This window comes from Necator americanus, chromosome IV (assembly GCF_031761385.1).
Source record: "Necator americanus strain Aroian chromosome IV, whole genome shotgun sequence".
In the NCBI taxonomy this organism is placed as follows: domain Eukaryota; kingdom Metazoa; phylum Nematoda; class Chromadorea; order Rhabditida; family Ancylostomatidae; genus Necator; species Necator americanus.
The window spans coordinates 14,483,900-14,509,500 of NC_087374.1; the positions used below are offsets into that span (position 1 = coordinate 14,483,900).

At 42.1% G+C, this 25,601-nt stretch overlaps 6 protein-coding genes across 6 annotated transcripts; 2 read left to right on the top strand and 4 right to left on the bottom strand.

Moving 5' to 3' along the window:
• Nucleotides 1-5,350: 5,350 nt before the first annotated feature.
• Nucleotides 5,351-6,931, top strand: RB195_001271 (uncharacterized protein; the record flags this gene model as incomplete). The annotated part of the gene is made up of 1 exon (XM_064197967.1): nt 5,351-6,931. The coding sequence occupies one exon, from the start codon at nt 5,351-5,353 to the stop codon at nt 6,929-6,931; it is 1,581 nt and encodes a 526-aa protein (XP_064053848.1).
• A 372-nt stretch (nt 6,932-7,303) lies between these two features.
• Nucleotides 7,304-8,158, top strand: RB195_001272 (uncharacterized protein; the record flags this gene model as incomplete). Its single annotated transcript, XM_064197968.1, has 1 exon — nt 7,304-8,158. The coding sequence occupies one exon, from the start codon at nt 7,304-7,306 to the stop codon at nt 8,156-8,158; it is 855 nt and encodes a 284-aa protein (XP_064053849.1).
• Nucleotides 8,159-21,136: 12,978 nt separating this feature from the next.
• On the bottom strand, nt 21,137-21,604 carry RB195_001273 (uncharacterized protein; the record flags this gene model as incomplete). The annotated part of the gene is made up of 1 exon (XM_064197969.1): nt 21,137-21,604. One exon carries the CDS (start codon nt 21,602-21,604, stop codon nt 21,137-21,139), a length of 468 nt encoding a protein of 155 aa, XP_064053850.1.
• Nucleotides 21,605-21,946: 342 nt separating this feature from the next.
• RB195_001274 (uncharacterized protein) lies at nt 21,947-22,258 on the bottom strand (the record flags this gene model as incomplete). The annotated part of the gene is made up of 1 exon (XM_064197970.1): nt 21,947-22,258. The coding sequence occupies one exon, from the start codon at nt 22,256-22,258 to the stop codon at nt 21,947-21,949; it is 312 nt and encodes a 103-aa protein (XP_064053851.1).
• Nucleotides 22,259-22,310: 52 nt separating this feature from the next.
• RB195_001275 (uncharacterized protein) lies at nt 22,311-22,619 on the bottom strand (the record flags this gene model as incomplete). The annotated part of the gene is made up of 1 exon (XM_064197971.1): nt 22,311-22,619. The coding sequence occupies one exon, from the start codon at nt 22,617-22,619 to the stop codon at nt 22,311-22,313; it is 309 nt and encodes a 102-aa protein (XP_064053852.1).
• A 565-nt stretch (nt 22,620-23,184) lies between these two features.
• Nucleotides 23,185-23,406, bottom strand: RB195_001276 (uncharacterized protein; the record flags this gene model as incomplete). The annotated part of the gene is made up of 1 exon (XM_064197972.1): nt 23,185-23,406. One exon carries the CDS (start codon nt 23,404-23,406, stop codon nt 23,185-23,187), a length of 222 nt encoding a protein of 73 aa, XP_064053853.1.
• Nucleotides 23,407-25,601: the final 2,195 nt, after the last annotated feature.

The following is a 25,601-nucleotide window of genomic DNA, read 5'->3' on the forward strand; positions in this document are numbered from 1 at the left end:
ATGATTGATTCAAAACGACTTTGTTCTGGATGGTGATCTTAGATCGACTAATCTAAGATGTCCATTGAGGGACCTACTTGAGAAATAAATGGAAGTTCCAACTGTTTAAAAGTTAACATAAGCAAAAAATATGACTCCAATCATTTTTATTTTTATTTTTCTGATTTCTACACGACTCTTTCTACTGTGGTTGATTTGCGAACTGTTTTAATTTTCAATCAATTTTAAATTTTGCAAACCAAATTTTTGCAAATTTTGCAAATTGCAAACCCTGCTACTCGCCCTCAATGAAGAAACGAATACTGTGAGCAGTCATCGCTACAACAAATGAAATGAACTCCAGTAAAGAGTCATCGGCGAATAGATGAAGTCAGCACAAGCCAGCCTTCCGCCAGCTTGCGCTCTAACCGGATGAGATCTATGAAATTACTTTTTCGTGAAGAAATGTTGATTATTTGGCGTTTGCGGTCACCGTCATGAGGTTTTCTTTACTATGAGGTTATACTAGAAACATGTGGTTTCTATAAAAGGATAAGATACAGGACGGTCAGGAAACAAGAAATAAGAAACGAATTAAATAACGTTGACAAAAACAACAAAGCTCAACGCTCAGATCAGAAGATGATTACATAATGCAATTATAACAATACAGGCGCTTATAACACCAGCACATAATACAAACAAAACATAACGAGAAAGAGAGAGGAAGAGAAAGAGGTTGGCAGAAAGAAATCAGAATATAACTTCATTAAATTGAGTCAAGTAGCCACAGTAATTCTTAGCGTGCAAGCGCATTTTCCTCCTTTTTCCTTTGTAATTTGGTTCATTTTTGTTCCAGATCATTAAATGTGGACATCAGTCGATGTGCGATGATGAGGTCTAACTAATTTATATTGAGCACTGGAAGTTCAAATAAATAAAAAGTTTTAAATAAAAATATCTCATTATCACTTCACTTTTTCTCATTTTGTTCGCATCAATTGTCATACATCTTCAACGCGCAGTTACCTCTGAGTCTGGACCACTAATTTCTAGAATTCAGAAGCAAAAGGTTTTCAGGAATGGTATAAACTAGATAGATATCATCTCAACATTGCGAACTGACTGATGTCCATATGTAATGATTAACGTAATGATAATGTAGAGCAGAATTAACTAAGCTACAGAGAAAAGCGAAAAAAACATGAGTCCGGTTTTTTCGTTCTTCCGCAAAATGTTAAAGTGGTTACAGTAGCAGTAGGAACTATAAGGGCACTACAAGTAAGAAATCAGACACGAAGAACCGCTAAGATTTAGGCGAAGATTGGGGAAAGGAGGTATGGGTCGACAAAAGGATTAACGATAGAGTGCACAGCGTCGGTCAATTCTCTCGAGATGAGCCTACGCGTTCGACTTCATTTCAGAATCGTTCGAGGTTTATGAATGTGTGCGCAGCACTACAACGACATGTGGAGAGACTCGATGTGCAAGCCATTCTTTCTACCTTCCTGCTCAAGTCTGGCACGATTTTGTCGACTCAGGAAGGGTGTAGAGCTTGATTGTCAAGAAGGTGGTTTCGGACAGTTGTTCGCACTGTTATGCTTCGGTGAGAGAGATCAGAAGAAACCTAATAAGAGAAAAACGGGGAGGCGGGGAGAGAGCGTGGAAGAGGAGGTGGAGTAGGAGTGGAAGACAAAATCGGGACCCACAATTTACTCAGAAATTTGAAGATTGGTTTAATTGTTCACAATATTGCGGGTTTATGCGAGAAAAAAAACAATTACATCCACTCGTTTCCTGCTAACTTTTTCAACCATTAATACATCTCCTCTTTTTCTAGGTTAGATTAAATTAAAAGACATAACTGCTAAGTTCAAACTTAAACAGAACCTCAGAGACAACGGTGAGTGCTTTGATAAAAATGAGTTCTGGAAAAAGAGAGTATTTGTCGATGACTTTGAATGTAATGAACAAAAACCCTCCTTGTGATTTTTCTAAAAAAAATTTATTTCCTGTTTTTTTCCTATAAAAACGGATTTCCTCGGGTACTGCGGATACGCTGAGAAAAGCTAATATTTCACTGTGGTTACGAGAAGTTTTAAAAGAACATGATGCGGCTGGACAAGATCTACTTACACATGATGTGTAGGAGTAATAATCTTCGTGGCTTTCATGGAAAAAAGCAAGAGTTTGATGGTTGAATGGGTTTGGATTGTCTTCTCGATCAACGAACTTTCTACTACGAACGGATCTCGAACATACAGCAACAACGATACATTAAATGTCAATCCAGGTCTCCCTTCTTGATTCCTACTTTTGGCTCCAACGGTTATTCGCAACGCTTGAGTGACTGTCATTGAAGTAATCTACTAAAACGGCTTGGAGAATAGGTGGGCGTAGAGGTTTCCCCACAAACAACAGCTGTTTTCGACAAAAAGCGCTCCGAACAGGGAGTCGAATGCATTAGATGCTCCGAAGGTCGACCGCTCGATCAATATCTACTAAAACTGTGGGAACACAGATTAGACGTGTTTGCCAAACGTAAACGATCTCCTCGAAATATGAAAATTTCTCAATTTGTCTTCCAGCGAAACAAATTCCAAGTGCAGGAAATGGGAAATAAAAAACGAAGATAGGATACTGAGATCGCCTTCATAAAAAAAGAAGAAGAGGGTCCCGCTAGTGAGCCTAACACTGATATGTGACATTAAAATATGGATATTTTTTTTATTAAATATAAAACATTGTGAAATTTGGCACAAGCCTATGGAAAATAGTTTAGGAAATATTTCTGAAACTGTTCGAGATTCAAGGTGACAATTTTCTCTTCAAGTTGCTGGGATGAGGGATAAAAAACTTTTTAAAAGAAATTTTTTGAGTAGAAGTAAGGAATAGAGTGTCTGATGTAATCAATCTCCAGAATCTTTTGAGGTTTCCAAACGCGTGTCTAGCTTGTGAAATGACTAGCGGGATTAGGACAATGTGTCAAATCAGTCTTTTTGTGCTCCAAGAGAAGTCTGGTACCAGACCCAGAGGGAGACCTCAGAGGGTTGGACTCCCTAACTTACGGAGTTTCAAACCATCGATCGATCCTGCGAACCACTTACCGACTGCGCTACACATACTCTTTTTCAAAGTGGACATATATAAAGAATTAAAAAGTGTTCCTGGAATGCTCACGATCTATTCGAAAAAGAATTTCCTACTGTGTACAAGGACAGCATACTAATGAGCTTTAGATTTTGTCGATTCTTGTTTTCTTAGATCATTAATGCGTATTCTCAAGTGGGCAAAACGGGCATTTTCAACGCCATTTGTTTTTTGCATTTGATCGAGATGATAGAGCTGCAGAAGCAGAGAATGCTGACGTTTATGGAGAAGGAGAAATGGTTGAAAATAACGCTCGCTGTTCGTCTTTGAGCTTCGGAATTGAGAATTTTCACCTGGAAAGCAAACTACCCCCCGGGTCGACTCAATTCTCGCGGGTGATGGTGAAATTGATTAACAACATACTCTTCGCTCGTGCACTTTCCATCATTTTCAACAATTTCCCCCATCGACCAGTAGTCTCTCGATGCTAACTATTGATATTTTCTCCATGTTTTTATTTGTTTCTTTTCCTCTTGCTTCTCTTCATGTAAGAACACAAACTTACAAGCAGCTTCAATGGCCTTACCAGCTCGATTAATCGCAAAAAAGGAAGCTTTTGTCATCTTTACAAGCACTTTAATGACATGAAAAGAAGAACAAAAACCGATGAAAGATAAATGATAAAGGATGCAGTTTCTGGCGTTAATCCATCCGCTTGGGATGCGCACCCACGTTTACTACAATTCGGAATCGTTTGAGGTTCACGAACGTATTACTGGCCCACACAATGACTTGCGATGGCTAGCCGATGTGTCAAGTCAGTGTTTTTTTATCCTCCCAGACAAGTCTGGTACCAATTTACCGACCCCAGGGGATGAAAGGCTTGATGAGCACTAGGGCGGATTCGAACCTCGCATAGGAAGCGGAACCTCTAACCGCTACACTACACCCGCCCTGACAAAAAATCTATATAAGTAAGAAAAATCAGAACAGGGAGTCTTCGTACAGTCGAAAATTCCTGTCGAATAATTTCCAAATTCTAGGAATGGTTTTTGTTGGTGCGCGCTTTTTTCGATTAAAAGCGCTCACAACATACTCCCCAATTCAGCACACATCCGTGGTTTTAAAGATGCACTTCCACTCCCATGATTGAGCAAATTTTCGAATAAACAGTATTTGCGTGTTTTGTGTGCTTTCACATCTTGTTTCTCTTCTAAAAAAACTTCTGACTTATCTGAAAAAGCTAAAGTTCAAAGCTAAAGTTCACTGTGGATTTTTTTCGAGCACTTCTGCAGGAAATAATTTTAACATTTGGAACGCAAGAAAGCAGAAAAAAGGCCATAAGTGCTGCTTAACTATTTGGAACGAACTCGTAGAACCAAAAAAAAAACAAATTCCAAACCAAAAAAAAAACAAATCTACTGTGCAAAGAACGACAGCACGTACATAGATCGGAGCAGAGCAAAGCTATACGCAGTGCTTTCCATCGTTTATCTTGCACTGTTGCTTACCACTACTGTTGTTTACACGAACTTGTTCGGAAATGTATTATTAGTGGGTGTTCAGTATTTTCAAGTGACACTCCAGCGCTTTTGAAATAATGAAAACAGCCGTTGTAATAAATAAGTGAAAAACCCGCATAAATAAAATAGTTTCATGCCGTAGATCGTTTTCTCAGTGCTGATTGTCCCGCGCTGCCCTCAATACTAGCCTCGGGATTAGAAAGAAAGCAAATCGTCTAACGTTCGCGAGTTGGAGGAGTTTTGAGATCATTTCGACTGCGTACTCATTCTATTCCACGGATCTCCCTCACTAGAGGGATCACAGCCGGTTAGTCGCGAGGCTACGTGGCGCGTCCCCGGGTGGCGGATAGGAGGCTAATCGCGGACCAAAAGCGAACTTGTGCTTGCCCAGAGACGCAGGTGGATTCAGGGTATGGACTTCCTGTTTCTGCAGAGCCAGGACTGACTCATGACATCCTTATATTCCGCACGTCGGTCCGGCCAAAAGCCTGCAATCAAGTGACTGGAAGGTGCAAGGGAGGCGGTTTGAAGTCGCCTCCAACAAATAAGCTCCACATGTCCACTCCGGGAGAACGAAAGTTCTCCCAGAAACTCATGGGACTAGAGGCTTGCAACCTGCCCATGGGTTTTAAAATTTTTATGCAAAACACAATAATAGAAAAGAGTCTCCTGATTCCGGAGGAAAGCCTGGTACGGTAGCGCCAGGTAGGACGGGGCTGCAGGAGTCATGTAGGCTACCGAAACGGAAAAGGACTAGGATGGCGATCTGTACTTATAACGCACGTACGCTTGCATCGGAAGCGACCATCGAAGATATGATGATGCAAGCCAAGAAGATCAAGAACGACGTCATCGGACTGACCGAGACGAGACTACGTCACCCTCTCAACGCCGTATATAAAACTGGAGAACTGTTCTTAGGAACATGCGACAGTAGAGGTGTTGGTGGAGTTGGCGTCCTCGTCAACACGAGTATGGCAAAGAACATCGACTCTTTCGAACAACTTACGACCCGAATCGGACGTCTGCGGATGAGAAGATGTGGTCCAACACCAGCTTTGACTATCTTCGTCGCTTACGCTCCAACATCAAGCTACGATGAAGAAGAAGTCGAAGCTTTCTTTATGGACCTGGAGAAGTTTTACCGAGAAGATCATGCCTTCTACAAGGTCATAATTGGCGATTTCAACGCCAAAGTTGGCCCAAGAAGAACGCCGGAGGAACTTCACATCGGGACCCACGGCCTACAATGGAACGACCAGGGGGAGAAGCTCTCCGAGTTCATCATGACGACTAAGACCATCCATGGGAACTCGCAATTTAAAAAGCCCTCCTCTCTACGCTGGACGTGGGAGTCACCCGGTGGAGGGTACCGTAATGAAATAGACCACATCATTGTCAATAAAAGGTTCTGCCTGACGGACGTCGCTGTTGTACCAAAGCTCAATACGGGATCGGACCATCGCCTCCTCCGAGGAAGATTTTCCTTCACAAGGAGAGCAGAGAAAGCCGCCAAGTTCAGAGGGAGAAATCCCAGGACTATCATCAACTGGGATCTCTTCGCTACGCTAGCCGGCTTTTGGGAAGATTCCGCAATGGACAACATCGACGAGGAATATGACCGGCTCGTTGAACACCTTCACGACTGCGCGAAGAAGGCTGAGATTTTTAAAACCACCAAGAGACGCCTGTCTCTTGAAACTCTTGAGCTGATACGCCAGCGTGGAGCAGCACGAGCCGCAGAGAACCAAGAACTCACGTCCGAGCTCGCAAGGCTTTGCAGAGAGGCGATAAAGGAAGACCTTAAAGAGAGAAGAGCAGAAGTGCTGGCTGAAGCTGCAGAGGCGGAGAAAAGCATCCGCTATGCCCGTCGAGACTTTGCCAGTCGCACAGACGAGGATGACTGCTCTCCGGAACCCGAAGGGAACAGAAGGGGGATGGAGAAAATCATCTACGACTTCTACTCCGATCTCTTCGGCAGCTATGTCCACTTGCCTCCTCACCATCTGAGGAAAGACGGACTTGTCATTCCAGAGGTTCTCCCGTCCGAAATACGACATGCTATCGTGTCAGTAAGAAATCGTACGGCAGCCGGTCCCGACAGAATAAGACCAAAACAACTGAAGAACCTTCCGCCACTACTCATCAACACCCTGGCGAGGCTCTTTACACGTTACCTGTCGGAATGCAAGGTTCCTAAACAGTGGAAGACCAGCAAGACCGTTTTGTTGTATAAAAAGGAAGATCCACATGAAATCCGCAACTATCGTCCAATCTGCTTACTGTTCGTCATCTACAAGCTCTTTTCAAGAGTGATCCTTAATAGGAGTCTTGGATGAGGACAGTCATGCGAGCAAGCAGGGTTTCGAAAAGGATTCAGCACGATTGACCACATTCACACTGTTTCGAAACTCATCGGGGTATCACGAGAGTACAAGATGCCGCTCTGTCTCACCTTCATCGATTTAAAGAAGGCCATCGACTCAGTTGAGACGGAAGGGGTCGTGGAAGCCTTGGACAACCAAGGCGTCCCTACTCAGTACATAAAGGTACTTCGAGAGTTGTACAGTAACTTCACGACCGGAATTGCGCCATTCTACAAGAATATCATCATTAACGTGAAGAGGGGGGTCCGACAGGGTGAAACAATCTCACCCAAAATATTCACAGTCACCCTCGAAAACGCAATGCGAAAGTGGGAATGAGACGACATGGGAGTGAAAGTTGATGGTCGGCAGCTACACCATTTGCGCTTTGCTGATGACATCGTATTGATAACACGTAGCATCAGCCAAGCGGAACGAATGCTGACCGAATTCGACGAAACATGTGGATGCATCGGTCTTCAGCTGAATCTGGACAAGATGTTCATGCGGAACGGATGGGTTTCGGATGCCCCATTCACGCTCAACGGAACGAACATATCCAAATGCACCAGCTACGTTTATCTGGATCGGGAATTGAACATGAAGAACATCCTGACCTCTGAGCTGAGCAGGAGGAAACGAGCTTGGGGAGCGTATAAGAGCATCGAGGATGTAGTGAAGAAGACCAGGAACACCCGGCTCCGTGCTCACCTCTTCAACACCACCGTACTTCCTGCTTTGACCTATGCTTCGGAAACCTGGGCATTTCGCAAGCAGGAAGAAAACGTGAGCGTCATTGAACGCGCAATTGAGAGAGTGATGCTAGGAGTATCCCGTTTCACGCAAGTGAGGGACGGGATTCGAAGTTCTCTCCTACGTCAACGATCGAAGATTAGAGACGCCGCCGCGTTTGCCAAGGAAAGTAAAATAAGGTGGGCCGGACACGTGATGCGCTTTAATGACAACCGTTGGACCAGAGCCGTGAGCGACTGGGTTCCCCGCGATATTAAGCGCACTACAGGAACACCGCCGACCCAATGGTCAGGTTTCTTCACGAAGTGCTTCAAAGAAAAATATGATGCTCTTCGTGTCCCACGCGAAAGGAGGGACCACTGGGCTACTCTGGCATACGAGCGGGACAAATGGAAGAATTACTGGCGCCCGCTCGACCAGTTCGAAGATCAACGGGAGTCAAGGTGATCAAGGTGACTCATTCTATTATGAGTAACGAAGAATGACTATATGAGAATGCTGCCTTCAAAATCATATTTTTATTTTTTCAAAAGTTCCCAATTTAATTTAATTTCAATTTCAATTCCAAAAACTAGAAATAAATTGCGACACATTGATGAAAAATGTGTTCCGAAGTGCATAGCTGGACCTGATGACCCCCGGCGGTCCCGAAACGAAGTAACACAAAGAAGAGAGAATTGTTTCAAGGGGAACATCAACTTTATAATGAAAAACTCAACGAGTTATGAGTCTATGTAGGTTATCTAAGTAATTTGATTAATTGCAAATGTCAAAGTGAGAGGATCTGCGAGAAAGGAGGGAGGAGGTCCACCAAACGCTAAAGAGTCCCTAGCTACGATGCAGAAATCAAGATGAAAATCAACGATCAGCGTTAGTATTAAATGAAAATCAAAAAGCAAAGTTCAGGTGAGGAAATGCTTAAAAAAACACTACGCAATGGAGCTTCAGCGCAGATTACCAAAATCTTTTCGATGCTTACGATTTGCTTATTTACTTATTCGTTTGAAAACAGCCATAGGCGTTTCAGAAACGAGAAGAAGAAAGAACACAGCAACAAGAAGAGAGTCAAAATTTCGAATAAACTTTATACAGCAAAGTTGGCCTTTTCTAGCAAATTCGTACGGTGTGTTGAGAGGTCATTCCCCTAGCTACGAAAGTTGAGAAATCCTCATGCGAGATCCTTTTCCGAGTCCAGAACGCCGGAGTAAAATAAAAAGTAGCAGAGTTTGGATTATGGCTGCTATCGCAGTGCAGATTAGCCTTAGAGCTGTCACGATCTGATATGTCTCTGGTAAATAGAACTTCATGCTCATAGACTAAGGAAGCCAAAATCTTAGTAGGAAAATTGAAATCGCCTGAGTGTTTTCCAAATATCTGTTTGAGCTGAACTTCGATTTCGAAAGGATATTAACGTTATTCGTTTGATATCAATGAAAGCATTCGAGAAATACAAGGATCCCGACTCGATGGACTCTTTTGAAAAGTGAACAAATTCTCCGTAAACTGTCGCGCAAGATTTGAATCAAGTAAAGGAATTGAGTAGGGTGAGGAAAGAGAAGCAATCCCCGGATCCTACATTTTCTTCCAAAGGATACGTGTGTTAACATTGTTTCATTGGATCGTAGGAGCGAAATCATAGGACAAGGAGATCTGCCAAAATAAGATTGAATCAAAACGCTGAGAAATCCAAACCAAAAATAGAGTTGTACTTTTCGAAGCGTTGAAACTCAAAATTATCAAGTTGGTTATTTAGGATTATTGATGCTCACAAAGAAACCACCGAAATTTTCACTGACTTATGCACTGGTATCGAGCTTTAGCAGTGCGCTGATGCGCTAACCAGTTCATATGACAAGAAATTTTCTGTATATTTCAGTTCTTAGCAGTTTTTGCAGGTTTGAAGAAAATGAGAATGATTTTTTTTCTCGCTGTAATCAATGGATAAAAAATATGTTCTACGCACAACAACCAGCCTTTGATATGATCATCGCTCCAGCTGCGTACACGACAGCGTGATCGTCGACAGAATCCGCTACCTCCTTGTACCACTACTTATTAACTAGTTATAACAACCACAAATTAGTGTCTTTCTCTCGAACAACTTTTGTTTTGTAGTCAAACGAAGAAACTGAATTGGATTAAAAAATGAGAAATTTCCCCATAGTTATCCACCGACATATCCGTAAACCTGCCCCAATTCAAAAGAAAAAGAACTCTTAAACATCCGTTCAGTTTTAGGAACTAAGTAACAGCAGTCGTCGCGATGTTGTCCATCATTCAACGTACATAAAGGGTGTAACTACTCGCTCTGTGCTGTTATAATTCAGAATCTGAACGACTATATTTTAAATAATATTTTTCATTTTAAAGGCATCATCCCACGAATCTGAGGTGGTGCAGATTTCAGGTAGAGTATTCGTATACGGGATGGGAGACTACGGAGAGGGAGGTGATTCTGTCCATTTCTTCCTAATTGCCGTAGAAAACTGCCCGGAAGATGCGGCGCCGCACAAGACTGGCGCGCTCCAATCGAACCTCTTGTACAAAATGGTGCGCCAAAACGAATGAAGCCGTATCTTCCGGGCCGTTTTTTACGGCAATTAGGAGGAAATGGACGGAATCACCCCTCTCTCCGTAGTCTCCCATCCTGTATACGAATACTCCACCTGAAATCTGCACCACCTCAGATTCGTGGGGTGATGCCTTTAAGTAACTAATACATTAGTTAAATGTAATTTGAAGCTCAGTCAGAGTTAAAGGCAGGATACCACAAAATGGACGTATTGCGATCTCTGCGGGACAATGTGGAGATCGTAGATTACGAGTAAGAGAGTAGCCACTCTTAATTCCCTCTCCCTCTCTGAAGAAACGACAGAGTTGTTTTCTACGGCGCAACAGTTGCGTAGATTCCAGTCTACTCATCGCATACTCCTATCTACTCGTGAAAAGATCCCAATACCGTCAAGTTTGGGATACACTGAACTTAACGTGAAGTGTAAAACTGAAGAAGTACAAGGAGTGAGCACACGTTGAACCTCAACGCATCAGAACAAATCGGTAATTGTACAGGATGGACTAGATTTTTTCAGTTCGATTAGGTGCACAGAAGCAGCAATTCTCTTCCCGAGACAAAATTCACCTGGATATTCAGGAATTTTTGTTGCTAATAGTAACTAAAAAATATCAGGCGCCGAGAAAAATTGGGGGTATTTTTTTGGGACTTATACGCTTTATCCAGCCGTCAAATGGGTGGCTGTTGGCTAATGTTTTTGTGAAACAAATTTATCACTTCGTTGTAGGAAGCAAAATGTAGACAAGATGTTATTCGCAATCTAGTAACAACAACATAGCTTTTTCGCTTTAAGATCCACCATGTCAAAAACATTGCACAGACAACGGAAGTAATTGGATATCCATAAAAGCATATACCAATTCGATTCCTGTAATATGCACGATTTCGTCAAAGGAAAAAAAAAACACAACAGCTGATTTATCACACTAATCCGTTAACATGATAAATTCATTTCACTAAACAAACAAGACATGAGGCAAGATGACACTGCGACACCCACAAACCCTAACACGCACTTTTTTAGCACTCCGAGAAGCTCAACAAACAAGTTTACACTCTTGCGAAAGAAATATCAAGAGGATTTACGAAAAATCGAAGTTAATTAACAAGTAAAGAAGAGCCCCAGACGACGCTTTTCATAGGCTTAGCAACCAAGGATGAACGAGCTGACGATGTATGTGCATCAGCCATCATCGGGTATAGACGGTTAGGAAAAAGGGCGCGTACTCGATTAGCAAAATTCGATTTCCTGCTATCACGTTATTTTTGGAACGGCATAGGCGATTTTCTGACTGCTGAATATGCTACTCTGATTGAACCTCATCGGTGGGTACTGGATTAATATTGGGGATATTGAGAAAAATTAAATACTGAGGATGTTTGGAAAGAATGTCAGGGAAAAATAAGATAGTAATTTGGAATTCGGACAAAAAATCACCGAAAGAATCACTAGTAATCGATTCAGCGGTACTCTTCTGTTACCAAACATCATATTACTAAAACTGGGCAAAGTACATGTACATGGGAACAACGAGAAACTTATATCTAGATTTTGACGGGAACTTATTCTCATCCGGATTCCAGTGAGCTTCCACAAGAGAGTTTAAGTAAACAGTAACTCAGGATCCATTTCTGCCTTGAATAGTGATTCAGAAGAACTTTTTCTCCATATAAAAAGGTTAGAACGTATGAAAAGAAGCCCAAGGACATTTTAAAAACTAAGGAGGTAACCACTTGGAAACTGAAATACAAGCGATGGTACGGATCGCGCTTATTGAGTGAAGAACACACGGTCACAGGACGAGTTAGTAGTGAAATTGCAAGACTTCATGGTTCAAGTGAATTGTGTTGGGAAATTTGTGAAAAGTACCAAAAATGGCAAAAGAAAATCAGGTTTCCAGGCTAGGAAACGGTTGAAGCGCAGCACTATTTCTGATAAATCCTTTCCTGAGCAGCTGAACTCGACTTTCCGCACCCCTATTTCTCCCCCATAAAGGATAAAGGATAAAGTGTGTCTGGGGTTAATCAATCCGCTTGGGATGCGCCTCCAGGTTCACTTCAATTCAGAATCGTTTGAGGTTTACGAACGTGTATCTGGCCTATACAATGACTTGCGGTGGCTAGCCGATGTGTCAAGTCAGTGCTTTTATCCTCCCAGACGAGTCTGGTACCAATTTATCGACCCCCAAAGGGGTGAAAGGCTTGGTGAGCACTAGTGCGGATTCGAACCTTGCGGAGGAAGCGGAACCTCTAACCGCTACACTACACCTGCCCCTTCTCCTCCATAATGGATATGCTCAATATCAGAACTGTGGTTGTCAACTAAAAGAGTACTTTTCCGAAAGCAAAATTGATAACAATGCTTCTAATGCACGTCCAGAACATTACATTGAAAAGTGTCGAGAGTATTCTATTTTGATATTTTTACATCCTTCAGTTTTTCCAATGAAAACCACTTTTCTAAAGTTATGTGACAGTAGTCAAAGACGATCTGATGAATTACTGAGAGAAAAGAGGTTACTTTTTGTTGTGCTTGTCGGTTTTTTTGTGACAAGTGCAAAAGAAAAAGAAAAATCAATTCTAAAGACCACCAAGGCCGATGTGAGGTCTCTATGGGAAAGCATAGAGTTCGGATTGTGGATTAAGAGGATGAGGGTGGTTCTGCTCAGTTCCCTCCTAATCGTTCTCAAAAAACTGCGCGGAGACAGCCCTAGCTCCTACAAGGTACGATAGGACACGCCGCGTCCACGAGCAGACGGTCGAGAATCAATGAAGTCTCCTCAGCAGCCCATTCAAAACCAATGATTGCGCTGAGAGAACTAGAGAGTGTACAAGGGAGATTCTAACAAATTTTACGGGAAATAAGGCGGTTAAACCACGTTTGGTATCACGGTACCTTCTGCTAAGTGAAACAAAAAATAAAACAAAAGAGAATCGAAAGAAATGAATCGATATCAGACTCCAGCTGCTGCTGAGGACAGCACAACATAGCCAACGCACTTTAAAAAAACATTCTTGGCACTGATTCTAATTATTGTCACTTTTTGGCTACGACGGTTTTGAAACTCCTCAATAATACTTAGTGGTGTATAAAAAATTGATGGAAATGTCTGTTTGAAGAAATTCTTGAGAAGACGCTAGGTGAGTTACACGAGTTCCTCGAAGAAACACCAAGAATGCCCCTCAAGTAGTAGATATTTTTGGGTCAATTTTCTTGCGTTAATGCAGAACTGTTTGTTATAGAACGTAGCTTACAAATTACAGAAAGTCAAAGCATTCATTGCAGTAATCTCAGAAAAGCTGAGGTTCTTTTAATATGGTCTAGGAGTTTTGGTCAGAAGTTGAGTATCAGAAAATTCGATTGCGGCTATTGTCTATGGGAAAAAATGGCGCTACTCACTCGTATGTATTGCGCCTCAACGAAGTTCATTTTCTGTTTCTGACAAAAACAAATGAATTTTGCTGCGCGGGATGGTACATTTACATTTGTGTTTTTTTACATCATGGTACATTTGGAGAGGAAGCCCGTGAGAAAAAGAGGAATAGAAATTGTAGAAGTTAACCTTAATTATTTCTTTTTTCGAGAAGGTTAGTCGAGATAGTGATCGGGGGTGATCCAAATGCTTCCGGTCACGGAGTGGCAATGAATGGTGGACAAAGTATCCATTAGAGAACAGTCACTGCGGGCGGGGTTTGTTATGGACCAAAGATTGACGAATATCCAGGAGAAGGTGCATAACCACATATGCGATGCATGAAACAAGAAACCTACCGATCCTTTCTTTCTAACCTTTGGCGCCGTCGCCCGCTGGCTTTTTTATTCGACATTGAAGTAGACAGAACTTCAATAATAAAAAGGATTTTTTCACTCGGAAGAAAGTGTAAACAGTGTAAACGACACTTGGAACTGCAAGTTTTTCTTTATAATTCGTTAGTATTTTTGGATGTAGATTATTTCCTTTATAGACTACATACCTTCTTCACCTCAAAAATTGGTTTGTAAATCTAAAAATGTGTTAGGATAATTGGAAATCTGCTAATAATCCATTCGAACACCCACATCATAACGACCGTCACCATGATACAATAATATAAGCACAGTGTTCCGTCTTTGACCTCTTTTTAACAATATTCACAAAAATCAATCCATTTTTTAATGGTGCCTCATCTTACCTTTTAAACTTGCCTCCACTGTCATCGACTACTTCCTTCCTGTCTGAAAATAATTGGGGCTACTATGTATAATTGGGGTTAGGATTGTGGATGAATGGAGGTGAAGCAAAGAAGGAATGGAAGGTCCATTTTAAATGCTCTCTAGAACTGATTAAGAAGACTTGAATGAAACGAAGTATAGAGATATTCATTAAGCGATTTCTTAAAATGAACGTATCTGGAAGTTTATTTCGAAGAATATAGAGAACTGGACAAGGGACAAATCCAAACATCACATTTTGTAGGCCCAATTTTTCACAAGTCCTTTTCACAAGTGTAACAGTAGAGCTTAAAAATAGCAAGAACGCGAAAATTGTTCCTCCAACTCCAAGAAATTCACGAACTTCCCCAGCATTGTACACAGCTTCCTACATGTCAGAGATTAGAGAGGAAAGCTTTGGCAACGTAAGCTTCTGGAAACTTCAATTTCAAATACTTGAGTAATATAAAGCCTGTACTTCAATATTAATAGTGCACCAAACTTGAATTATTGAAATTTGATCTCTCAGTGTGAGAAAACTCTGAGGAATTTCTGCTCGCCAAGAACAGTCCAAAATGCAGACCAACAGCAAAAACATGTCTAGGAGTTTCACTTTTCCAGATAAAGGTTATTTTTAATGCACATTTCTAGCCCTGTGAAATATTTTATTGACATCACAATGGGTTGATAGCTCAGACCCGCACCACCACGGCAAAAATATTGTTAGATTTGGCGGTCCTCGCCATTCCCGAGGCATATCAAATAACTTCAGCGGAGACATGACGTTGGGATGATGATGAGTGAGAGAAGAGGACTTGAAACGTCTTGAGGAATGAGAAATTGGACCGAGGCCAACGACCCTCGCCGAAATTCAAATACTCTCACACATCGGCCAGGAATGTGTGAAAATTGTGGCAGAGTAAACACATTTTCCCGACACATATCATGCAGGATTCTGCTTCTACACAAATTTGCTCTGTAATCAATTCCATCAACGAAAAAGAATAGAAATTGAAGCACGGGAAAGGACTCTGATAAAAATTCCTTGTGAACACGCGGTGCAATCGGCTAGAGACAATGCCTAAGACAAATTAGCTTTAATGGCTTTTACCAGCTCCTGGAGGGAACGAAAAAAGGACAAATCACAAGCGCGTCACATGCTCGACAGGACAGGAGGCACGGATCTTTAAATGGCAGTCTCCCTTCAAAGCATGCGGATTGACAAGCTTCCAAGTGTTATGATCCAAGCCACATACTATGTGCTCAAGTCGAAGAGTCCCCAGAGAGGAGTATTAACGCCAGCTTAGGAGCCACGCCTGTGTGAAGTGCTTCGATGAAACGGATGGTCTCTGGGTTCCGAGTCACATGTGTTTACATTAGCAGAAATGAAGCCCAAGTCAGTCGTATTCGGTTGAAATAACGTGAATAGCAGAGAGTTTTCTCTCCCGTTTGATTTTTCTCAACAGTCGTCATTCTCGTCGGATGTAGGATCACTTAAACATTCTAGAAATTGAAAATTAACCCACGTATAATGTTTAAACTTTGAAACAGGCTCTATTGACAAACAGTATCAGAGATGTGAGTTTTGCTTCACATATTCCATCCAAAAAATATATAATAGAATCCTAGATTCAAAATTTTTAAAAGAGTTTGAGAGGTTAGAGAAGTTTTGCCGAAAGACGAAATAAGGTGAAAGATGCAAAAATATTACGTAATATTCGACAAGTTTTAAGGATTTCTTATTTATAAATATAATAAATAATAAAATAATATAAATAGGATTTATAAATAAGATGAACGTAAGGGGTGGCAAGGATCGAGACTTGGATCTTGGAATTTTCGCCAATTTTGATGGCTTCAGTCAGAATTCTACATAATGGATATCGGTCCTTTCAAAAATATAGGAAGGTCAATCAAGCCAAAACATGGTTGTGTCCGCCTGCGCCATCTAAGAAGACGAGTCTACAGTACTTCTCTCCATAACTCTTACACTTCTATCCACTCACACGTCAACAAATCACATGATTGCACCATTATGCGGGCTGCAGTGAACTCGCCCTTTCTGTAAATTTGACGTCTTAGTAAAGTCAAACACAGCTGGAGGCGTTCTGTAAGATACGGATGCATGCCGCTCTGAACACACTGCATCTCACTGAAATCCACAATAATCCATGTGAGGATAAAATTTTTTTCGATCCATACTATTGACGGTGTCATGGGGATAGCAAATATGAGACACTCATGAGAAATACTTCTGAGTAAAAGAGCTGATGGATCAGTACGCGAGAATTCGAATGAAATAAAAATATAGACCACAGAAAGAGTAGTACCGGTAATAAAATTTCAGGTGTTGCTTTGATAAAGCTCACTTTGCAGAGAACATTCTTACTTTTAGCGGCCATATCGTTCTTGATCGATTACGGTGACCTTGCTGGTTAAGTAGTAGTCTTGAGTAAGATCAGTCACACTCTATCAACAATTTCTTATCATTCTATATCATTTCTTTGTGAAAAACGGATTGAAAGCGAAAATTTCCAAGTGGACTATTTTAAGCAGTAAACGTCGTGCAAGAAATGAGCAGAAAAAGCAGAGCATGATCCATGAGGAAGAATACGTAAGAGGTCGTAAGAGAAATGATCGTAAACGAGTGAGCAGTGGAGCGGTAGGTGAATGGAACATCGCATGATAATAATGACAAAATATTAAATAAATCAGCTAGATGCGTTACAAAATATTACATTAAACTAAGAAATATTTTTAATTAAATACACTGCAAATATTATACTACAAAGTACATAGACATCGTGGAACTGAACAAAAAAGGATGAGATGCATAAATCAACTAGAGTCAACAACGTGTTGACAATATGACAATTGACTCCCGGCTGAGGGAAGTTTTTGCAAAAGAGATGGAAATTTGGAACAACTTCCAAAAAAAAAGAATCCAATTTTACGCAGTTCGCAACAGTTTAAAAGTAAATTTAACGATATTTAGTGACCAAAAAACTTCAGATTCTGTGCACACTGTTAGGTCTGGGAGATCGCGAAAAACTTCTTCGTAGGAGGACTAAAAGAAAAAGTTCAGGTAGCTTTTATGAGAAGAAGGTTTGCGCTAAAAAACTTTTGCATTCGCTGTTTTTTTACCTCCTGCCTTTTTTTGGAATTTTAATGGGACCGAGATCGGAAAAAATGCACTTTTTACATCTTTGTCTCATCAAAAATTTGGAAAAACGGCAAGGGCCTGGAGAACGTTTGATGAAGCATGTGATAGAGAAAATCTCTAAGTTACTCCTAGTTATTGAATTTTGTTCAAAATCACTCTCTTTTTGGCGCGTGATTTTGGAATTGGGATTTTGGTGATTTTTTTCCATTAAGAAAATGGGACGGCGTTTTAAAAAATCACCCAAATATTCGGATGGAGGGTCTAGAAAAACCCCTATTTTCAGAATTTCTCCATTCCGTACCGTCTGGTTCTCTCAAAATTTAGAGGGGAAAATTCCAAAAAAAAAAAGTCGGAAAATTTCAAATTTCGTCCCTTCAAAATTCCAAAAAGAATAGGAAGTAGAAAAAAAAACAGCGATATGACTGACTTTTAGCGCAAACCTTTTTCTCCTAGCAGCTGCCTAAACTTTTTCTTTTAGTCCTCTTCTGATGAAGTTTTTCGCTATCTCCCAGACCTAACAGTGTGCGCAGAATCTGAGCTTTTTTGGTCATCAAATTTTGTTCAATTTACTTTTAAACTGTTGCAAACTGTGTAAAATCAAACTTTCATTTTTTAGAACTTATTCCAAATTTCCATCTCTTTTGCAAAAACTTGCCTCAGCCGGGAGTCAAACCTGAGTGCATAGAGAATGGTCGGTTTTCAATTGGCCATGGTACCGTACTCGAATGTGACAATGTGTCCTCAGCGCCACAGGCGTCAGACTGCCCGCAGAGTTCACAGGCGCGCGGGAGGCGCCGCTCGCGCGTGCCTGCAGTTGATGGTTACTGAGCGCACTGTTGTTGGTAGTCAATAACTGCCAAACAGCAGGAGGGGGAGGGGGTCGTATTAGAGAGGATCGTGTCCCTTCACAAGCCTTGATCCTGCCAAAGTGCAACCTAAATAGGGTAAACATCAGGAGGGAGCGTGGAATCCTTGTTAAAGGTATCACCCCACGAATTTGAAGTGGTACTGATTTCAGGTGGAGTATTCGTACACGGGATCGTAGATTATGGGGAGGAGGATGATTCCGTCCATTTCTCCCTAATTACCGTAAAAAAACGGCCCGAAAAATACGGCTTCTAGCGTTCCGGCGCACTATTTTCTACAACGAGTTCGATTGGAGTGCGCCAGCCTTGTGCTCGCGCCGCATCTTCCAGACCGTTTTTTTACGGCAATTAGGAAGAAATGGACGGAATGACCCTCCTCTTCATAATCTACTATCCCGTATAAGAATACTCCATCTGAAAGCTGTACCTCCTCAGATTCATGGGGTGATGCCCTTAACTACTCCACGTTTCGTTAAGTTTAAATGTCGGACCTTGCCGAATTGCCTTACTCAGATCGCTCGGCGTCGATAGGCAGTTCATGTGAGACGCTAAAAGGTGACGAATGGATGGACTCTGCACGAATTCTTGCTATGGATGGAACCCAGCGACTTCAGAGAGGTCACAGCTTCACGCAAATAGCAACAAAAAGAAGACAAGTTGTGTTCGATTAGCAGGAACGAAAAGATGAGAAGTTGGTGGACCTCACTGACAAAAAATGGCAACAAATAAATCTGTAGCACGACGAGAAAAACATGATGTAGAAGAGTGGCTGCAGAACGTAATTTTTAATCATTTTTTGTTCGTGGCGATATCATCTCCTTGATTCATCAACAATTATATCAAATCACAATGAACGTGTACAATGAACAATGACTAAATTTTTAACAAACCTTCACTTTTAATTTAGAGTTCAACAATAAAAATCAGCTGCACAAAACTGCGATCGAAACACTTGCTAACTAAAACTAAGATTAAAAGAGTTAAAAAGACACGTGAACGCGTGGGCTAAAGAATAAGTCAGGGAAAAATCTTTCCAAAAATGAGGCAGGTGAAGCATAAAACGAGCTTTTGAGTTGTTTGAGATTACTGCGAGAAACGATGATTTTATTACTAGAAATCCAAAATCAAGGTTAGGGAATCGCTCTGAAGAAAAGAAAGTGAAAGATTTTGTCAAGCAAAGAGTCACTGCTGAAGGAATATCTCATATTCTAGAAATATGAGTTTGTGATGTTCAGCATGAATGACGTTGAGGCGAGAAATTGAATTGGATGCAAAAAAAGAAACAGGGAAACAAGATTTCTCCAGGAACATTTCGAGTTCATTCTCCGAAAATTACATTCCACCTCCAAAATCATTCTGAGACATTTTGCCAAAATCCGATAGGAGAGCCAATCTGGAAGACTGCCATTTTCAATGGTGCCTGGAGAAAGGGACTGATGATTTTTCCAAACGGAGTAAAGTAACAGCTTTCCCAAAAATGGTAATTCTCGCACGTTATTGAATAGGTCTGTCGGAGATTTGTCTATAAAGTGTGTTGAGTTCATAATGCAGGTTTTGAGATCATAGCTATGACGATTGGTAGTGAAAGAAGGTTGGTGAAATACCCTTGGAATGAAAACACCAGAGAAAGAAAACCTAGCAAAGCCAATTTATCACCAACCAAGAAGGAAGGAGCAGAACTGCTAAAGAAGATAGCATTTGATGTGCTGAGAGAAGAAAAAACAGACCATATAAGCAGGAAAAAACCGAGAAACATCTCCTAAGAGCAACTACTGCCCTGTTTTCCTCCAGTCCAAAACAATTATCGTACAGCTTGTCTCGCTGATGTGGAGCGCGCATAGAATATGTGATGCAAAACGTAATCGTCCAAGAAAACTCGTTTCCACAAGGAATTTCCAGAGAACTCTAAAGAATTTTCCAATCTTCTGCTCGCTTTCCATATGCGGCTTACACGGTCTTTATGCAATCGGAAAATAATTTGTTATTGAGAATGCATAGTATTGTACAGGTTTGAAGCGATATGACATCCATTTGTGAATGACACGGCGAAAGTTCTGCAGCGACGGCAGCAACGAATTCATGGTCACTGCAAGCTAATTTACTGAATTGATAAGTACGGGAAGCACATAAGGCAAGCCAGGTAAAAAAATAGTGAGCGTTGGATCTTAAGAGCGCAAAGATTCCGCGAAAAATGGAAAACTGATGGGGAAAATGGAAAAGTTTGAGGTTACAGCTACGAGTCTGGATGAATATTTCAAAAGCTCAATTTAGAAGCAAATTGAGCAATAACACCTTGATCACCTTAACTCCCTTTGATCTTCGAAGTGGTCGAGCGTGCGCTAGTAATTCTTCCATTCGTCCCGATCGCGTGCCACATTCGCCCAGTGGTTCCTCTTTTTGCGTGGGACACGAAAAGCATCGTATTTTTCTTTGAAGGACTTTGTGAAAAAATCTGACCTTCGGGTCGGCGGCCTTCCTGTAGCGCGGTTAACATCGCGGAAACCCAGTCGCTCTCGGCTCTGCTCCAAAGGTTTCCGCTGAAGCGCATCACGTGTCCGGCCCACTTTATCTTACTTTTCTTGACAAACGCAGCGGCGTCTGTAATCTTTGATCGCTGACGTAGGAGAGATCCTCAAATCTCGTCCCTCACTTTCGCGAAGCAAGACACTCCTACCATCACTCTCTCAACTGCACGTTCAATGACGCTCACATCGTTTTCTTCCTGCTTGCCAAATGCCCGGCTTTGCGAATCATAGGTCAGAGCAGGAAGTACGGTGTTGCTCTTATACGCTCCCCAAGCTCGTTTCCTCCTGCTCAGCTCAGAGGTCAGGATGTTCTTCATGTTCAATTCCCGATCCAGATAAACGTAGTTGGTGCATTTGGATATGTTCGTTCCGTTCAGCGTGAATGGGGCATCCGAGACCCATCCGTTCCGCATGAACATCGTCTTGTCCAGATTCAGCTGAAGACCGATGCATCCACATGTTTCGTCGAATTCGGTCAGCATTCGTTCCGCTTGGCTGATGCTACGTGTTATCAATACGATGTCATCAGCAAAGCGCAAATGGTGTAGCTGCCGACCATCAACCTTCACTCCCATATCGTCTCATTCCCACTTTCGCATTGCGTTTTCGAGGGTGACTGTGAATATTTTGGGTGAGATTGTTTCACCCTGTCGGACCCCCCTCTTCACGTCAATGATGGTATTCTTGTAGAATGGCGCAATTCCGGTCGTGAAGTTACTGTACAACTCTCGAAGTACCTTTATGTACTGAGTAGGGACGCCTTGGTTGTCCAAGGCTTCTACGACCGCTTCCGTCTCAACTGAATCAAAGGCCTTCTTCAAGTCGATGAAGGTGAGACAGAGCGGCATCTTGTACTCTCGTGATACCTCGATGTGTTTTGAAACAGTGTGAATGTGGTCAGTCGTGCTGAATCCTTTTCAAAACCCTGCTTGCTCCCATGGCTGTCCCTCATCCAAGACTTTTTCAATCCTATCAAGGATCACTTTTGAAAAGAGCTTGTAGATGACGAACAGTAAGCAGATTGGGCGATAGTTGCGGATGTCATGTGGATCTTCCTTTTTATACAACAACACGGTCTTGCTGGTCTTCCACTGTTTAGGAACCTTGCATTCCGACAGATAACGTGTAAAGAGCCTCGCCAGGGTGTTGATGAGTACTGGCGGAAGGTTCTTCAGTTGTTTTGGTCTTATTCTGTCGGGACCGGGTGCCGTACGATTTCTTACCGACATGTTAGCATGTGATATTTCGCACGAGATAACCTCTGGAATGACATGTCCGTTTTCACTCAGATGGTGAGGAGGCAAGCGGACATGGCTGTCGAAGAGACCAGAGTAGAAGTCGCAGATGATTTTCTCCAACCTTCTTCTCGATGGTTGTTCCCTTCGGGTTCCGGAGAGCAGTCATCCTCGTCTTGCGACTGGCGAAGTCTCGACGGGCATAGCGGATGCTTTTTCCCGCCACTGTAGCTTCAGCCAGCACTTCTGCTCTTCTCTCTTTAAGCTCTTCCTTCATCGCCTCTCTGCAAGGCCTTGCGAACTTGGACGTTAGTTCTTGGTTCTTTCTTCTTCCCTGCGGCTCTTGCTGCTCCATGCTGGCGTATCAGCTAAAGAATTTCAAGAAACAGGCGTCTGTTGGTGGTTTTAAAACTTTCAGGCTTCTTCGTGTAGTCGCGAAGGTGTTCAACGAGCCGCTCGTATTCCTCGTCGATGTTGTCCATTGCGGAATCTTCTCAAAAGCAGGCTGGCGTGGCGAAGAGATCCCAGTTGATGGTAGTTGTCGGAGTTCTTTCTCAGAACTTGACGGCTTTCTCTGCTCTCCTCGTGAAGGAAAATCTTCCTCGGAAGAAGCGATGGTCCAATCCCGTATGGAACTTTGGTACAACAGCGACGTCCGTCGGACAGAAACTTTTATTGACGTAGGTGTGGTCTATATCACTACGGTACCCTCTACCGGGCGACTCCCACGTCCAACGTAGAGAAGAGGGCTTCTGGAATTGCGAGTTTCAATGTATGATTTTAGTCGTCATGATGAACTCGAAGAGCCTCACCCTCTGTTCATTTCAATGTAGGCCGATGTAAAATTTCTCAGGCGTCTTCTTTGGCCTAATTTTGGCGTTGAAATCGCCAATTATGACCTTGTAGAGGGCATGGTCTTCTCAGATGAACTTCTCCAGGTCCATATAGAAAGCTTCGACTTCTTCTTCGTAGCTTGATGTTGGAGTGTAAGCAACAAAGATAGTCAAAGCTGGTGTTAGACCACATTTTCTCATCCGCAGACGTCCGATTCGGATCGCAAGTTGTTCGAATTCGCTATTCTTTAGGCCTATATACCCGTGTTGACGAGAACGCCAACTCCACCAATCCCCTTTCTGTCGCATGTTCCTGAGAACAGTTCTCCAGTTTAATATACGGCGTTGAGATGGTAATGTCGTATCACCTCGGTCAGTCTGATGAATTCGTAGTCAATCTTCTTGGCTTGCATCATCAGATCTTCGATGGCGGCTTCCGATGCAAGCGTATGTGCTTTATAAGTATATCGTCATCCTAGTCCTTTTCCATATCGGTAGCCTATATGACTCCTGTAACCCCGACTTTCCTGGCGCTACGGTACCAAGCTTTCGTCCGGAATCAGGAGACTCTTTTCTATTACTGTGACATGCGTAAGATTTTAAAAACCGTGGGCAAGTTGCAAGCCTCTAGTTCCATGAGCTTTTGGAAGAACGTTGCGTTCTCCCGGAGAGGACATGTAGAGCTTATTTGTTAAAGCGACTCCAAACCGCTTCTCTTGCACCTCCCAGCCACTTGATTGCAGGTTTTTGGCCGGACAGACGTGCGAGATACGACTATATCATGAGTCAGTCCTGGCTCAGCAGAAACGGGGAGTCCATCTCCTGAATTTACCCTCATCTCTGGGCAAATACAAGGTCGCTTTTGGTTCGCGATCAGCCCCCTATCCGCCACCCGGGGATGCGCCATGTAGCTTCGCGACTAACCGGCTGTGATCCCTCTAGTGAGGGAGATCCTTGGTGAGCAATAACGTTTTCTAAATATTCGATCGAGCAGATCTTTTCGGTAGACCACGCATGAATATACTATTTTCATTCACGCATTTTCCTGCAAAATGCTCTCATAGCGCGAATAGAGCGGATCACAACTGTAATAGTGAAGTGAATAACCTACAACTCTGCTGTCATGATCGCGCAATACGAGATTTTAAAAAAATCAATGGGTTCCTGTAAGCATAACAATGCATGTAAGGGAATCGTGAAAAGTTTCTCTCCGCGGTGCAGAAAGAAGGAAAGATTGCGAAGATAGGAACAGACAGATGCGAGCTATACCAGCTGCAATGTTCTCAGGCTCCTCCCATTCCAAACAAATTTGTTGAAGACTGAGAAACTTTAGTAGTTTATATATGACATAAAAAGGCAAAAAAAAAACGTGAAAAAAGAAGGATATCATGAGGAAAGGCAACTGAGGCGCTCACTAGTCCTTTTCGAGGGGAGAGAACTTTAGTTGCCAAATTGGAATTGTGGTAACCCTCTTCATGATGAGCTGATGTGATTTTCTTTGTTTACAACTGAAGCTGAGACGTTCCTCTCTTGTCTGAGAGCTCACTGACATCCCTCTCCTCAGAGATGTGAAGGGCGAAAGTATTTCGCCCAACACTTTCAGTCTACATTTTGGAAAACGTAACTGTATCCGACTTGTTCGATATAAACATCAATAAAGTATCGCTGTTTCGAAGTTTACTCCGAAACCAGAAGACATCATGTAAATATTAGGTGGAGTTATAGATAACTTACGTCCAGGTAGAGAGTGCTTATTGTTTATATTTATGCAAGCAATGGATCACCAAAACAAGGAATTTTCGTTACTGGTACGTCTCAGTGAGAACTAGAAAAAATGCACAAAAAAATGCCATAACGAACTCGAATTAGGCTATGCAATGCACGCTACTCATAAAATCTCAACAGTGAACTACCCAGACCATCAGAAACGATTAGAAAGATAAAAGATAAGGCCTCATAAGAGTTTTTTTTTAGCTTTTTTTCTCCAGTCGCCTGTCGGAATGAGAACTTCAGTAACGTTTATTATAGACATTTAAGAGAAAAAAGCCACGGACTGTGCTCAGTTTCAAACTGGGAGTGGTCGATCATCTCATATCAGTCAAACCAACACACACTACTACGTACTTTCTGATAGACTCAACATACATGCAAAGGTTCTCATGATAAACACTGATTTTGCTCCCAAGATCATAGTTTCCTTGTTTCCTTGACAAGGAAACTATGACCTTGGAAACAAGGAAACTATGATCTTGGGAGCAAAATCAGTATTTATTATGAGCTGATCTAAGATCATCGTAAAAGAAGTAAATATGCACAAGTTGATATGAGTTAACTTGGTTTCTGCCTTCACTGCACCCTTCAACTCCTTTCCATGACGGCGCCGATGTTAACTCGATCATCAGTAGTAACTCCTCAGAGCGAATTCATTCATTCTCTCATATTTGCCTCATCTGCTCTTAGCTATAACTCTTCTCGTAGAAAAAGTAGTGTTTCGTCAAGCATGC